At 41.5% G+C, this 17795-nt stretch overlaps 1 protein-coding gene across 1 annotated transcript; it reads right to left on the bottom strand.

Moving 5' to 3' along the window:
* Window positions 1-6241: 6241 nt before the first annotated feature.
* On the bottom strand, window positions 6242-17767 carry LOC115105355 (protein phosphatase 1 regulatory subunit 14A-like). Its single transcript, XM_029627297.2, has 4 exons — window positions 17397-17767; window positions 13151-13231; window positions 12992-13024; window positions 6242-6786 (listed from the first exon to the last, which is right to left on the bottom strand). Exons 1-4 carry the CDS (start codon window positions 17661-17663, stop codon window positions 6616-6618), a joined length of 552 nt encoding a protein of 183 aa, XP_029483157.1. The 5' UTR covers window positions 17664-17767; the 3' UTR covers window positions 6242-6615.
* Window positions 17768-17795: the final 28 nt, after the last annotated feature.

Raw genomic sequence — 17795 nt, 5'->3', positions numbered from 1 at the left:
GCTGGCTACATTATTTTATTTGACTAAAACACTTAACTATTTTAACAACTTGGTTTAACATCCAACTATGTCTATGATTTAATCACTTAAAATTCCTCCCTAAATTCAGAGTGAAATAATTGATGGGGTCAAATGGTTTTAGTGCCTGGTTGCCTGGGACACTAGCTTGCTGACACTGGATGTAAATTACATTTAGTACTGCAACCTACTATATAAACATGTTTAACCATACACTACATATACACTACAGGTATAGGTAATGTGGGACACAGAGGTTCTGTCCAAAAATAACATAATAATGAAAATATACACTGTGTACAAAACATTATGAACACCTAATCTTTCCATGACATAGACTGACCAGGTGAATCCAGGTGAAAGCTACGATCCCTTACTGATGTCACTTGTTAAATCCACTTCAATCAGTGTAGATTAAAGGTTAAAGATGGATGGTTAAGCCATGAGACACAATATCGAAGTGCCTTTGAACAGGATATGGTAGTAGGTGCCAGGCACACCGGTTTGTGTCAAGAACTGCAACAATCCTGGGTTTTTCACACTCAACAATTTCCGGTGTGTATCAAGAATGGTCCACCACCAAAGAACATCCAGCCAACTTGACACAACTGTGGGAAGCATTGGAGTCAACATGGGCCAGCATCCCTGTTGAACGCTTTCAACACCTTGTAGAGTCAACAGGGGCCAGCATCCCTGTTGAACGCTTTCAACACCTTGTAGAGTCAACATGGGCCAGCATCCCTGTTGAACGCTTTCAACACCTTGTAGAGTCAACAGGGGCCAGCATCCCTGTTGAACGCTTTCAACACCTTGTAGAGTCAACATGGGCCAGCATCCCTGTTGAACGCTTTCAACACCTTGTAGAGTCAACATGGGCCAGCATCCCTGTTGAACGCTTTCGACACCTTGTAGAGTCCGTGCCCCAACGAACTGAGGTTGTTCTGAGGTTGCAACTCAATATTGGGAAGGTATTCTTAATATTTTGTACACTCGATGTATAAATGCCGTTTAGCAGATGCATTTATCCAAAGCTTGCATACATTTTACGTAACATAGTAAGTAAAATATAAAGTAGTTGTTAAAGTCTTGGGAGATGGAAACATGAAATGTATATGGAAATAATTGAATTATCAGCCAAGTCTAGAAATATGTCATATTCATTTTTTCCCCAGAGAAAATCAGAACATGCGCACAGACCATCACACTATGGTACAACAAAGCTAACCTGAACATATGATGATTGTATAGCCGTTTAGAGAATTTGAGAAAGGACAGCAAGAGGTTCAGAAATCAGAAGTACAGCGTACGTCCCGCTTTTTCATAACATGAGAAATATCTGGATTCCTCTTACCTTGTGTAGTTAATGCACAGTGTCTCAGTGGAATGTCATCCCGATGTGTGTTTTATGTATGTGTGGCAGAGTGTGTGTGTGTGTGAGAGAGAATGTGTGTGTATCTCCTCTGTGGCTCGGCAGAGCACTGTGCTCACCCGGCTTCCTGACTCTGGCTGTATTGTAGCTGTAGATGATGCATTTTCCTGAGGAAATTCCCCCCCCCACACACACACACACATACACTCACATACACTCACAAGCATGTTCTGGGAGATTGCAAATTATACTAATTGCATGACTACTGGCAGCACATTCTTCTACAATAGCTCCTTCTTTTTTAATTCAGCACGTTTCTTTGTGTGTGTGCACGTGTGTGTGTGTGTGTGTGTGTGTGTGTGTGTGTGTGTGTGTGTGTGTGTGTGTGTGTGTGTGTGTGTGTGTGTGTGTGTGTGTGTGTGTGTGTGTAGATTCATCTCTGTCTGAGGGTCAGTTAATGTTGTCCGTTTTGTGCTTCTACATTCTGAGTTGACCTGAGTAACAGAGAATATTTCCAAGGGCTTCAAAGCTAATTTCCTATGTGAAGCTTTTCAACAATTGCCTTCACTACTCTGACATGAGGTCAGTCTAACATACAATACGCCAATTTTTTTGTTGTTGACTGTTTGTAATATAGACCTTGAAGAGAGCATGTGAACAGATTAAGGGCTGGTGTGTTTGATATCTTACATGACCAATCAAAAGTAGTTTGAGGTCCACAGTATGTCATGAATCAGAGATCTGGAACTAACATTTAGTTCATATTCAAAGATGCTAAGTACATTTTATAAGATGGTTGCTTTGCTTAGAAACCTTTACAGTGGAAAGAAGTTAACTTTAGTTTGTACTTACAATTTAGCATGACAAGACTATTAGGTTGATTCCATGGCAACTTGAACAGCAGTAAGCTTCAAACTCTTGCACCTCCAGTGATCAATTTTGTCCTCCTGCGCCCACTAGTGGTAGAATTGTGGACCATCTGGATAATTGCCTATATCCAACACAAGGGGGACGTCTTGAGGAAGGTGACGTCTGTTAGTTCAGGATGTTGATACACTACATGAACAAAAGTATGTGGACACCAGCTCGTCGAAGATCTCATTTCAAAATCACGGGCATTAATATGGAGTTGGTCTATGGAGCCAGATACCTGCCAAAAGGTTGAGCGTACAACAGGGAAGTTTCAGTTCGCTAGGTGTATCTCCACAGCATGGGCATATCTCTGGGTGACGTGGACATCCCTATGCATGCACCTTATCAAAATATGACTAATTCAATATTACACATCCCATTCTCTGGGCTCTGTCAGTAGTACATACCAGGAATAATGAAACATTGAATAATAATAATAGATGTTTGGTGAATCTATGAATTATGTATGAATCTATGCATTACTCCATACATTTTCCCTGATACTCAAAAGTACTCGTTACATTTTGAACGTTTAGCAGGACAGGGAAATTGTCTAATTCACACACTTATCAAGGGAACATACCTAGTCATCCCTACTGCCTCTGATCTGGTGGACTGGAAAACACATGCTACGTTTGTAAATGATTTCTGAGTGTTGGAGCATGCCCCTTGCTAGCTGTAAATAAAAAACAAGAAATGGTGCAATATGGTTTGCTTTATATAAGGATTTTAAAAAATTATTTATACTTTTACTTTTGATACTTAAGTATATTTGAGCAATTACATTTACTTTTGATACTTAAGTATATTTTAAACCAAATACTTTTGACTTTTACTCAAGTAGTATTTTACTGGGTGACTTTCACTTTTACTTCAGTCATTTTCTATTGAGGTATCTTTACTTTTACTCAAGTATGACAATTGGGTACCTTCCCACCACTGAGGAGGGGTTAATATGAATTTTAAACAATTTGACATGATTTGCATGAATCGGGTCATGAGCATATGGACTTGAAAAGAACACGGGAGAGGGCTCCCGAGTGGCACAGTGGTCTAAGGCACTGCATTTCAGTGCTAGAGGTGTAACTACAGACCCTGGTTAGATTCCAGGCTGTATCACAACCGGACGTGATTGGGAGTCCCATAGGTCAGCGCACAATTGGCCCAGTGTCGACCGGGTCAGGGTTTGGCCGGGGTAGGCCGTCATTGTAAATAACAATTTGTTGTTAACTGACTTGCCCAGTTAAATAAAGGTTTAAAATAAAAAGGTTAAATGTAGGCTAAGTCTGGCTTATTCCCACAATTTACAATAACTCTGTTGCAGTGGTTTTTAGGAAGTCTCCGTATAGGCTATTCCCTCCATCATTACACTGCTGCCCAGTTGAAGAGCTTGTGATCTCCATGCAGCACCATGCGTCTTCAGAAAAGCACCCCTCAGCCTCAGAAGATGTCCTTCTGGGGGCATGCAGTCATAGAGTTATATACCCTAATGGAGGCCTATTTGCCTGTTTGCCAAATAAAGTGCAGAGCATGCTTGATGTGTGCAACTTGTCATTCCAACATATTTGAACATTTAATTAATCCTCTTATTGGTCACACACACATTTTTCTTTACTAGGCAAGTCAGTCAAGAGCAAATTCTTATTTACAATGACAGCCTAGGAACAGTGAGTTAATTGCCTTGTTCAGGGGCAGAACAACAGATTTTTACCTTGTCAGCTCAGGGATTTGAACTAGCAACCTTTCTGTTCCTGGCCCAATGCTCTAAGCACTAGGCCACTTGCCGCCCAGATGTTATTGCAGGTGTAGCGAAATGTTCCATCTCCAACAGTGCAGGGTAGGACAGTCTTATCCATTTGTTTATTGAAATTCATGTGTGTTCAAAATGATCTAACATGTAATAATTCAATGTTTAATTTAGGCCTATCCAAAACTAAATAGGCCTTCAACTTGTAGGCATTGCAATCATTTTGGCTACTGGTGTCTTGTGGAATAATTTTAGAACTCTATTTGTGTTTTATAACTGTTTCTATTTATACGGCTCCAGTTAAAAAGAGACCCTAACTCACAGGCGTCTAAATATAGTCTCTAAATAAATGTTAAACAAAAATAGTTGAAGAAGCACGTGCAGTGGCTGATAGGCTAAACAGATCTGCCAATAAGAACAGGCTGTAGATATTCTTGACCATTTGGGACCCTTTGGCTATTTCGCTCAGGACAGGTTATAGCCAACACTTAATAAATATTTAGTTTTGTCTCATTCATTGAAATTAATTTAGCCTCTGTGTGATGGGATTGTGCAACACAAATTACTATAACAAGCCTACATACAGAGTGGAATTCGCAAACACAACAGTCAAATATACCTAATATAAAGGCCTACAGTCCATGCTCCCAAATACTGGAAAAAGTGTGATTCATTAGGTTACATTAGGTATAATGACTCCATGGATGCATGCCTCCAGAAGAGCATCTTCTGAGGCTGAGGGGTGCTTTTCCAAAGGCGCATGGTGCTGCATGGAAATCACAAGCTCTTCAACTGGGCAGCAGTGTCGCGATGGAGGGAATAGCCTATACGGAGAATACCCAAGACCACTGCAACATAATTATTATTAATTATTAAAGTGTGGGAATAAGCTCATGCCAGACTTAGCCTACGTTTAACCTCTCCCTACATTAAGTTCATATGTTCATGACTCGATTCATAGAAATCATGTCAAATTATGTTTCCCACAGAATACGTTTTGACTCGATTTTGAGTGATGAAATAAATTTCAAAATATTCTATAAAAGATTGACTGTCAGACTCCAGTGGTCATACATAATTCATAGATTTACCAAATATTATTCTGTTTCATTATTCCTGGTATATACTACTGGTTATGATTGCAGACAGAGCCCAGAGAATGGATTGTGCAATATTGAATTAGTCATATTTTGATTAAGTGCATGCATGGGGATGTCCACGTCACTCAAAGATATGCCCATGCTGTAGAGATACACCTAACAGACTGAAACTTCACTGTTGTAGGCATAATACAGTTAGTGCTATCTAGACCTGTGTTGGCAAACAAATCCATTGCATTAGCGACCTAAATGTGAAGTAAACTCAACTGAGGAGTAATAGAGAATGGAGACTTTTAACTTGAATACGTGCAGGATACCTCTTTCCGTTTTCCCTGACTTCCATCTTTTTTAAATACTGTGTTATGCTTGTTGAGTAACATTCCTCACAGACCGTTTCGCCGTACGTTCTTTTTTTGTTGATGAGATTAAAACTGATAAAACTCTGAAAGGTGTTAAGGTACATCAGAATTGCAACACAAGATTTGCCTAAAATGTTAGTCCGTAATCGTAACATGGTGATTATCTGTTCAAAGATAAAAATGTCAGGTTTACGTTTAATGTTTCACACATGACTTTTCTTACGACCCTGACAATAAGTACGTTCAACCTTTTGGCGGCTATCTGTCTCCATAGGAACCCCCTTCTAAAAGATGACATGCCTGACCCAGCCCTGGCCTGTCATGCAGACAAACCTGTACAAAAGAAGGACGGACGTACTGTAGGCTACGTCACATGCAAGAGCCCAGAGTAGTAACTCTGTCGCCTCTTTTTGAACTAGAGCCAAAGATAAACTACCTAGAACAGTGCATGTAAAGCATGACAACCATAGAAAGAGGAGTTGCCTAAACCACATACAGATCTCCAGGCCCATATTCATAAAGCGTCCCAGAGAAAGAGTGTTGATCTAGGATTAAGTCCCTCTCTCTATTTAATCTTCTTCATTATGATCTAAATGGCAAAACAATATCCAAGATCAGCAATGCTACTGAATTCAGGACCTGGGACCAGGCTAGACATGCTGTTCTGTTAAAACCTTGTCGAAGCAGCCTATCTACAGCGTCTTTTTGAATGAAAACAACGACAATACAGGCCCTATAGTGATTGACATATGTTTTATTTACCTCCATTTTAATATGATTAATTAATTAAATTAATTTAAATTCACTCAAAAATAAAGTTGACAGTACAAACAAGAGGGCAAACTGGCTGGGGGCCATCACTGCCAAGATGACTGGGATGAAATGGCGTGACAGGGAAACAAATTTACAGAAACATTCCCAAAATTCCCAGGTTTTCTAGAAATCCCGACTGTAGGATTCCCGGGAATACTTGGTTACTTGGTACCTGCTTATTCCCTCCTGATTCCAGAAATTCTCCAACCAGAATTTATGGAAAACGTGGGAATTTTGGGAACATTTTCAGAGTTTTACGATCCCAGTCAGAGGTCATATGTCAGGGGTTTGGTGAGCTCAGGGGGTCTGGTGGGTCTGGGTTCGGGGCCAGTGGGGTCTGTTAAAGTGGTAGGGCTGATGGTGGTGCTGGGCGTGGTTGTAGTGGGAGGGGTGTTCGATGCCCTCGGTAGCCAGCTCCTCCTGCTTGTGAAGGCCCTCCAGCTTGACCAACAGCTCTCCGATGAAGGCCTGGCATGGAGGGACATATAGTAGCATCATGTACAGTACTAGTCAAAAGTTTGGACACACCTACTCATTCAAGGGTTTTTCTTTATTTTTACCATTTTCTACATTGTAGAATAATAGTGAAGACATCATACTATGAAATAATCCATATGGAATCGTGTTGTAACCAAAAAAGTGTTAAACAAATCAAAATATATTTTAGATTCTTCATAGTAGCCACCTTTTGCCTTGATGACAGCTTTATACACTCATGGCATTCTCTCAACCAGCTTTATGAGAAATTATTTTCCATATGCTGAGCACTTGTTGGGAGCTTTTCCTTTTTTTTTGCGGTGCAATCTGAGATGCAGTTAACTCTAATGAACTAAGAGTTAACTAAAGCAGAGGTAACTCTGGGTCTTCCTTTTCTGTGGCGGTCCTCATGAGTGCCAGTTTCATCACAGCACTTGATGGTTTTTGTGACTGCACTTACCAAGTTCTTCAAATTTTCCGGATTGGCTGACCTTCATGTCTTAAAGTAATGATGGACTGTTTTTCTCTTTGCTTATTTGAGCTGTTCTTGCCATAATATGGACGTTTACCAAATAGGGCTATCTTCTGTATACCACCCCTACCTTGACACAACACAACTGATTGGCTCAAACTCATTAAGAAGGAAAGAAATTCCCCAAATTAACTTTTAACAAGGCACACCTGTTAATTGAAATGCATTCCAGGTGATTACCTCATAAAGCTGGTTGAAAGAATGCCAAGTGTGTGCAAAGCTGTCATCAAGGCAAATGGTGGCTACTTTGAAGAATCTAAAATATATTTTGATTTGTTTAACACTTCTTGGTTACTACATGATTCCATATGTGTTATTTCAAAGTTTTGATGTCATCACTATTATTCTACAATGAATCAGTAGGTGTGTCCAAAATTTGACTGGTACTGTATCTACCAGTGGAGGCTGCTGAGGGGAGGATGGTTCCTAATAATGTTGGGAAAGGAGCTAATGGAATGGCATCAAACACGTGTTTGATGTATTTGATACCATTCCACCTATTCCACTCCAGCCATTACCATAAGCCTGTCCTGTCCAATCAAGGTGCCACCAACCTCCTGTAATTTGTATTTTTCCCTTTCACATTAGATACATACACTGTGTCACACCTTGATCTGTTTCACCTGTCTTTGTGCTTGTCTCCACCCCCCTCCAGGTGTCGCCCATCTTCCTCATTATCCCCAGTGTATGTATACGTGTTCTCTGTTTGTCTGTTGCCAGTTTGTCTTGTCAGGACTTACCAGCGTGATTCCCATCTCCCTGCTTTCTCAAGTTCTGTTTCCTAGTTTCCCCGGTTCTGACCATTCTGCCTGCCCTGATCCCGAGCCTGCCTGCCGTTCTGTACCTGTCTGACTCTGACCTGTTTACAAACCTCTGCCTGTCATAAACCCCGAGTCTGCTTGCTGTTCTGTACCTGTCTGACTCTGACCTGTTTACAAACCTCTGCCTGTCATAAACCCAGAGTCTGCTTGCTGTTCTGTACCTGTCTGACTCTGACCTGTTTACAAACCTCTGCCTGTCATAAACCCCGAGTCTGCTTGCTGTTCTGTACCTTATTGAGTCTGCCCTGGATTACAAACCTCTGCCTGCCCTGATCCCGAGCCTGCCTGCCGTTCTGTACCTGTCTGACTCTGACCTGTTTACAAACCTCTGCCTGTCATAAACCCAGAGTCTGCTTGCTGTTCTGTACCTGACTCTGACCTGTTTACAAACCTCTGCCTGTCATAAACCCCGAGTCTGCTTGCTGTTCTGTACCTGTCTGACTCTGACCTGTTTACAAACCTCTGCCTGTCATAAACCCTGAGTCTGCTTGCTGTTCTGTACCTTATTGAGTCTGCCCTGGATTACAAACCTCTGCCTGTCATAAACCCAGAGTCTGCTTGCTGTTCTGTACCTTATTGAGTCTGCCCTGGATTACAAACCTCTGCCTGCCCTGATCCCGAGCCTGCCTGCCGTTCTGTACCTGTCTGACTCTGACCCGTTTACAAACCTCTGCCTGTCATAAACCCCGAGTCTGCTTGCTGTTCTGTACCTTATTGAGTCTGCCCTGGATTACAGACCTCTGCCTGCCTTTGACCTGTCTTTTGCCTGCCCCCTGTTTGGGTCAATAAACATCTGTGACTCCAGCTGTCTGCATCTGGGTATTATCCTGAGTTCTGATACACTGAACAAAAATACAAATGCAACTTGTAAAGTGTTGGTCCCATTTTCATGAGATTAAATAAAAGATCCCAGAAATTATCCATATGCTCAAAAATCTTATTTCTCTCAAATATTGTGCACAAATTTGTTTACATCCCTGTTAGTGAACATTTCTCCTTTGCCAAGATAATCCATCCACCTGACAGGTGTGGCATATCAAGCAGCTGATTAAACAGCATGACCATTACACAGGTGCACCTTGTGCTGGGGACAATAAAAGGCCACTCTAAAATGCCACAGATGTCTCAAGTTTTGATGAAGTGTGCAATTGGCATGCTGACTGCAGGAATGTCCACCAGAGCTGTTGCCAGAAATAGCCATGTTAATTTCTCTGCCATAAGCCACCTCCAACGTTGTTTTAGAGAATTTGGCAGTACGTCCAACAGGCCTCACAACCGCAGACCACGTGTATGGCGTTGTGTGGGCAAGTGGTTTTCTGATGTCAACGTTGTGAACAGAGCGCCCCATGGTAGTGTTGGTGTTATGGTATGGGCAGGCATAAGCTACGGACAATGAGCACAATTGCATTTTATTGATGGCAGAATGGACAGAAATACTGTGACGGTATTTTTGCCCAGATGCTGTATTCCTGATATCTGTATTCCAGGTCATGTGAAATCCATAGATTAGGGCCTAATAAATGTATTTAAATTGACTGATTTCCTCTTATGAACTGTAACTCAGTAAAATCTTTGAAATTGTTGCACGTTTGCATTTATATTTTTGTTCAGTATATATAATACATAGATAGGAATTAGAGTGGGAGACGGAAAATAGAGAAGTCTCAACCCCGCCGCTCTAGGTTTGGTGTCCAGAACACCTGGATTCACCTGGTGTGTGTGTGTGTGTGTGTGTGTGTGTGTGTGTGTGTGTGTGTGTGTGTGTGTGTGTGTGTGTGTGTGTGTGTGTGTTTGGAAGCGTGTGTGTGTGTGTGTGTGTGTGTGTGTGTGTGTGTGTGTGTGTGTGTGTGTGTGTGTGTGTTTGGAAGCGTGTGTGTGGAAGCATGTGTGTGTGCATGCCAGAGTATGAGAACGGAGCGGAGTTGGAGCGTTCCCAATTTGACTGGGGTGGGGAGCGAGATTCCCAAAGGCTGGAGCATCGGCTTTCTCGCCTGCTCCAATTTCGCTCCATTAGCACTCACTTCATGAACTCAGGGCATGCCCGCCCCAGCTTGTATTTGTAGTCTGCTTGTCGTAGACTACAAATGCATGTGCTAAATCAAGGTGCTAAATCAAGGTGACTTACAAAAAGGAGGACCAAGAGATAGAGAGGGAGTACAGTGATGTAGTGTCCACAGCTAAAGAATCATTGTGGAATCTGAAAAGACACTTATCCCAAAAGCATGATTGTGTACTTACTATGAACTTACATGCTAAAAGAAAGGAACGAGGTGGATAGATAACTAGGTGTGTCATTGTAGCAAAGTATTTATAAACAAAACTCTGATCTCTTAAACGTTGAATTCATTTTTGTTCTATTATCTATATAATAGGCCATAATTGATTTTGGCCCATTAAGCCTGATACCCTAACCCTTACCATACTTTCAAGGAGCTTTCAGTTTTGATTGGGATATTTTGATATACAACAGAATGTTGTTTAAATGCTGAGGGTTTTATGTCCTTACCAGCCTATTGTGTCGCACTTGCAAATGCTTCGCAATGTATTTCTTTGTAGGCTATAGCCTTGAAAACATTTAAATAATATAGCCTAAATAATTCATCTTCGTTCCTTCTTAGGCTCCCTGTCTGGCTGCTGACCTATTTAGTGTTTATATGCTGTTTAATATGACATGTAGCCTATTTGAAACTATGTTCGCTTCTTACATTCAGTCTTCATGTTTATTCAAATACTTTTCATTCAAATCCATATGGTTTGGTTTCAATACTTTAAAACCAATTGGTCAGTCCAGGTAGTCACACAAATAGATGGGTGTTGGTTCAATTGTGATTTTAATGAATGTAGTGATTTTAATGAATGTAGTGATTTTGGAGCGGGAGTTTTTTCTCCTGTGAGTGTGGAGCGTTTTTTAGCTGAGCGGTAGGAAAGGACAAGGAGCGCCAGAAGCACCACTCCATGAGTGATGAGCGGGATTTCCAACAGCTCAACTGTGCTCACATGCTCTGGTGCATGCGCATGCGTGTTTGGGCCTGAGCGGGCCAGTGTGGGCCCTGTCCTTTGTCAAAATAGGTATATTTTTGTTCAGTATATATAATACATAGATAGGAATTAGAGTGGGAGACGGAAAATAGAGAAGTCTCAACCCCGCCGCTCTAGGTTTGGTGTCCAGAACACCTGGATTCACCTGGTGTGTGTGTGTGTGTGTGTGTGTGTGTGTGTGTGTGTGTGTGTGTGTGTGTGTGTGTGTGTGTGTGTGTGTGTGTGTGTTTGGAAGCGTGTGTGTGTGTGTGTGTGTGTGTGTGTGTGTGTGTGTGTGTGTGTGTGTGTGTGTGTGTGTGGAAGCATGTGTGTGTGCATGCCAGAGTATGAGAACGGAGCGGAGTTGGAGCGTTCCCAATTTGACTGGGGTGGGGAGCGAGATTCCCAAAGGCTGGAGCATCGGCTTTCTCGCCTGCTCCAATTTCGCTCCATTAGCACTCACTTCATGAACTCAGGGCATGCCCGCCCCAGCTTGTATTTGTAGTCTGCTTGTCGAGACTACAAATGCATGTGCTAAATCAAGGTGCTAAATCAAGGTGACTTACAAAAAGGAGGACCAAGAGATAGAGAGGGAGTACAGTGATGTAGTGTCCACAGCTAAAGAATCATTGTGGAATCTGAAAAGACACTTATCCCAAAAGCATGATTGTGTACTTACTATGAACTTACATGCTAAAAGAAAGGAACGAGGTGGATAGATAACTAGGTGTGTCATTGTAGCAAAGTATTTATAAACAAAACTCTGATCTCTTAAACGTTGAATTCATTTTTGTTCTATTATCTATATAATAGGCCATAATTGATTTTGGCCCATTAAGCCTGATACCCTAACCCTTACCATACTTTCAAGGAGCTTTCAGTTTTGATTGGGATATTTTGATATACAACAGAATGTTGTTTAAATGCTGAGGGTTTTATGTCCTTACCAGCCTATTGTGTCGCACTTGCAAATGCTTCGCAATGTATTTCTTTGTAGGCTATAGCCTTGAAAACATTTAAATAATATAGCCTAAATAATTCATCTTCGTTCCTTCTTAGGCTCCCTGTCTGGCTGCTGACCTATTTAGTGTTTATATGCTGTTTAATATGACATGTAGCCTATTTGAAACTATGTTCGCTTCTTACATTCAGTCTTCATGTTTATTCAAATACTTTTCATTCAAATCCATATGGTTTGGTTTCAATACTTTAAAAACCAATTGGTCAGTCCAGGTAGTCACACAAATAGATGGGTGTTGGTTCAATTGTGATTTTAATGAATGTAGTGATTTTAATGAATGTAGTGATTTTGGAGCGGGAGTTTTTTCTCCTGTGAGTGTGGAGCGTTTTTTAGCTGAGCGGTAGGAAAGGACAAGGAGCGCCAGAAGCACCACTCCATGAGTGATGAGCGGGATTTCCAACAGCTCAACTGTGCTCACATGCTCTGGTGCATGCGCATGCGTGTTTGGGCCTGAGCGGGCCAGTGTGGGCCCTGTCCTTTGTCAAAATAGGTCCTTTGTTCCAACAGAGAAGAGGGGGCAAAACAGAAGAGAAGAAATAGGGACGAGAGAGAGAGAAGGCTAGGACAGACGGTCATTGTAAGGCATGTGGAGTGACAGTGGAAGGAGGTGTCAGACACTGCTGCCTCCTATCTGAGGCCTATACAGTGTGTGTGTGTGTGTGTGTGTGTGTGTGTGTGTGTGTGTGTGTGTGTGTGTGTGTGTGTGTGTGTGTGTGTGTGTGTGTGTGTGTGTGTGTGTGTGTGTACAGACTAAATAAAAGGTATGACTTAATATGCATGATTATTCCATATCATAAAACATACCTCTGTGTTGTTGCTGCACGTCTGAAGAATCTCCTGATGGTGAACAGAGTTTAAAGAAGAGAAAATTCCTTGTATCAAAATTCTGGCAGTTAACTTATCTGTCAAAGTCTGGTTGGTCTGAGTCCATGATCAGAACAACTTTGGGTGGGCGGGGCCTACCTTTAACTTTTTCACTCGCTCTTCATTGCTAGCCAGGTCTAACAGATGATCAATGTTTACCTCATCTGGCATGTCATCCTCCTGCAAAACACAAGTCGGAAGTTTACATACACTTAGGTTGGAGTCATTAAAACTCGTTTTTCATGCACTCCACAAATGTATTGGTAACAAACTATAGTTTTGGCAAGTCAGTTAGGACATCTACTTTGAGCATGACACAAGTAATTTTTCCAACCATTGTTTACAGACAGATTATTTCACTTATAATTCACTGTATCACAATTTCAATGGGTCAGAAGTTTACATACACTAAGTTGGCTGTGCCTTTAAACAGCTTGGAAAATTCCAGAGAATGATGTCATGGCTTTAGAAGCTTCTGATAGGCTCATTGACATCATTTGAGTCAATTGGAGGTGTACCTGTGGATGTATTTCAAGGCCTACCTTCAAAGTCAGTGTTTCTTTGCTTGACATCATGGGAAAATCAAAAGAAATCAGCCAAGACCTCAGAAAAAAAATTGTAGACCTCCACAAGTCTGGTTCATCCTTGCGAGAAATTTACAAACGCCTGAAGGTACCACGTTCATCTGTACAAACAATGGTATAATGTATAAACATCATGGGACCACGCAGCCGTCATACCGCTCAGGAAGGAGACGTGTTTTCTCCTAGAGATGAACGTACTTTGGTGTGAAAAGTGAGAATTAATCCCAGAACAACAGCAAAGGACCGTGTGAAGATGCTGGAGGAAACAGGTACAAATGTATCTATATCCACAGTAAAACGAGTCCTATATCGACATAACCTGAAAGGCCACTCAGCAAGGAAGAAGCCACTGCTCCAAAACCGTCATAACAAAGCCAGACTACGGTTTGCAACTGAACATGGGGACAAAGACTGTACTTTTTGGAGAAATGTCCTCTGGTCTGATGAAACAAAAATAGAACTGTTTGGCAATAATGACCATCGTTATGTTTGGAGTAAAAAGGGGGAGGCTTGCAAGACAGAAGAACACCATCCCAACCGTGAAGCATGGGGGTGGCAGCATCATGTTGTGGGGGTGATTTGCTGAAGGAGGGACTGGTGCACTTCACAAAATAGATGGCTTCATGAGGCAGGTAAATTATGTGGATATATTGAAGCAACATCTCAAGACATCAGTCAGGAAGTTAAAGCTTGGTCACAAATGGGTCTTCCAAATGGACAATGACCCAAGCATACTTCCAAAGTTATGGCAAAATGGCTTAAGGACAACAAAGTCAAGGTAATGGAGTGGCTATCACAAAGCCCTGACCTCAATCCTATAGAAACATTTGTGAGCAGAACTGAAAAAGCGTGTGCGAGCAAGGAGGCCTACCAACCTGACTCAGTTGCACCAGCTCTGTCAGGAGGAATGGGCCAAAATGCACCCAACTTATTGTTGGAAGCTTGTGGAAGGCTACCCGAAACGTTTGACTCAAGTTAAACAATTTAAAGGCAATGCTACCAAAAAAATAATTTAGTGTATGTAAACTTCTGACCCACTGGGAATGTGATGAAAGAAATACAATTTTAAATAAATAATTCTCTCTACTATTATTCTGACATTTCACATTCTTAAAATAAAGTGGTGATCCTAACTGACCTCAAACAGGGAATTTTTACTTGGATTAAATGTCAGGAATTGTGAAAATCTGAGTTTTAATGTATTTGGCTAAAGTGTATGTAAACTTCTGACTTCAACTGTATATTAAAAACGCACACACATGTATACTGTATATTATCAGAGTAGAAAAGTAATAGTAGCAATGTCCATGTATCCAACTCTCCAAACTGTATCAGTGGCCTAGCCAGACAGAACTGAGCTCTGTTGTTCCAGACCAGTTGAAGATCAGCCTCCTCTCCACACAACTCCTCTGACCTGCCGGCCTGGTACCTGCTCGACTTCTGTGTGGCTGGATTTTACAGTCATAAAATCCATTAAAATTCTCTCTTAAGGGCATATCCTAAAATGATAGTTGCTGATATTATTGTTTATCTGATCTTAATGCTTAGCTGAGATCAGGCATGGGCCAACAAGGTGCACTTGTGGACCTATAGGGTTGAATGTCCTGCTTTACACTAGTAGTGTACTAAAATCAAATCAAATCAAAGTTTATTTGACAAATGCGCCAAATACAACAGGTATTTGGCACCTTACCGTGAAATGCTTACTTACAAGTCCTTAACCAACAATACAGTTAAGAAAAAATAACTTACAAAAAAAAACGAAAGTAAAAAAAATACAAAATAAAATCAAACATAAGCTGTCATCAATGCAAAAGGTGGCTACTTAGAAGAATCTACAATATAAAATATATTTTGATTTGTTTAACACCTTTTTGATTACTACATGATTCCATATGTGTTTTTCATAGTTCTGATGTCTTCACTATTATTCTACAATGTAGAAAATAGTAAAAATAAAGAAAAACCTGTCACGTGTGCTCCCTCTCTGGCCTCTAGGTCACCAGACTGCTCGTTATGGCGCACACCTGTCACCATGGTTACACGTACCTGCACGTCATCAGACTCACCTGGACTCCATCACCTCCTTGATTACCTGCCCTACATATGTCACTCCCTTTGGTTTCTTCCCCAGGCATCATTGTTTCTGTTCCTGTGTCATTTCTGTGCGTTGTTCGTGGTTCTTATTTGATATTATGGTGTGTTTATTTATTAAAACACTCACTCCTTGAACTTGCTTCCCGACTCTCAGCACACATCGTTACAAAACCCTTGAATGAGTAGGTGTATTCCAAACTTTTGACTGGTACTGTAGGTCCTGGATGGCAGGAAGCTTGCAGTATTGCTACAAGGTTACAAGGTGCAGTATTGTTACAAGTTTTGTGTCCAAAATTGCAGCCTATTCCCTATATAGTGCATAACTTTGACCATAGAGCTCCGGTCAAAAGTAGTGCACTACATAAGGAATAGGCTGACATTTCAGATGCAGACAAGAACACGGAGCAGAATGTTACATTTTGACATTTTAATAATTTATCAGACACTTTTACCCAGAGCGACTTACAGGAGCAATTAGGGTTAAGTGCCTTCCTCAAGGGCACATTGACAGATGTTTTACCTAGTTGGCTTAGGAATTTGAACGAGATACTTTTCGGTTACTGGCCCAACGCTCTTTACCGCTAGGCTCCCTGCCACTAGGACACCTGTATCCCCAAACCATCACAGCAGAGCAAAACATCTGGCTAGTGATGTCACATGGCCAGCTGCAGTATGTTTACCCTACCTCAAGGAGTATTAACCCCATCCTCTGTACGTTCTCTTCCTGTTTCTCATCCTTCATCCCTCATTCCCTCTCTGTAAGGGAGGGAATGAGGGATGAAGTTCCATTTCTGTTCCTTTCCCTTTTTCCAAGTGGCCATGTAAGGCAGCGAGTTAGCATCCCCCAGCCACCATGTATACATGTGTCTCTGTCAGGAGGCGGCTGCTACAGTGGTGGCTCAAGAATTAGGCTACATCTGACATGGCACGTTATTCCCTAGTGCACTACCCATAGATCCCTGGTCAAAAGTAGTGAACTATAGAGAATATGGTGCCATTTTGGACAGAGCCTTAGTCCACAGTGCACCTTGCATCTTCTCCGGTCCTTTTATGGACACTGTGCCCTCTCATAACATACATATTGTATACGCCTTGTATATACATCTCATATACCACGCCCACAACAATGTGCAAGTCTGCTTAGTCCTGTTAAGGACGACGCAGAACAGCTGGTTTAGAAATGCCTCTGTAATTTCAAGTACAAGTTATTGTGTTGGAATATACTACAGTAGTTATTCTACATTGTTTGTGTCTCAGAGGAGTGTTCATTTGTCTGCCTGCTAGACATGGGTTATAAAGCCCTGTAATACCCTCAGTGCTGCGAAAAGTACACGTTTAATGTTGAGATCCATGTGTTATGTACAGTGTGTCTATACAGCGCACAAACCCAGCCCTTTTTATATGAATATCCAACTCAAAGCCTTGTTTTTAAACATAAAGTGAACTATTTTTTAAATCAAATTCTAATGATTTTGTCAAAGGTGAAAGAGCAAAGTTCTCATTCTTAAAGGATGGGAAACTTTCAGATAATATTGCCTGATTCGAAAGTTAACTTGCCATGATACCCCAAATCTCTTAACAGTCTGAAACCTATTGCCTGAGCACTTACAAGACACTTTGTGTGGTGACCATTATTATGATCCATAGGCTATGACGGCACTCACTTTGCTCAAGTACAGCTCATCCAAGCAGTCATCGATCCATTTCTCCACGTCTAGTCGTCTCTGTAGCTCTTTTCTGTTGTATTTCACAGTCACTCGAGCTTGTCTCTTCTGTAGTTTGACTCCGTGTTCTCGAGACGTTTCCAAATCTGATGAGTGGACTTCCTCTGCTCGCATCCGTCCGACCCTGTCGGCTGCCATGTCTGGTCTGACTGGTTCCCAAGCAAATGGGAGCTTGAAACACTGTGTGGTTTGAAGCGAGAATGTCATTGTGGATTCGACAACATTCTATGTAGCAAACCTAAAACAGTCTTCGGGTTCTAGTTTCAACTCTTTCTTGCGGAAGCGCACCGAAAAAAAGCGCACAGTAAAAAGTGACCGAAAGATTGTAGGTTGTTAAAC

This window comes from Oncorhynchus nerka, linkage group LG22 (assembly GCF_034236695.1).
Source record: "Oncorhynchus nerka isolate Pitt River linkage group LG22, Oner_Uvic_2.0, whole genome shotgun sequence".
Classification (NCBI taxonomy): domain Eukaryota; kingdom Metazoa; phylum Chordata; class Actinopteri; order Salmoniformes; family Salmonidae; genus Oncorhynchus; species Oncorhynchus nerka.
Note: the sequence above shows the minus strand (reverse complement) of the source record. Positions and strands in the feature narration are given on the sequence as shown.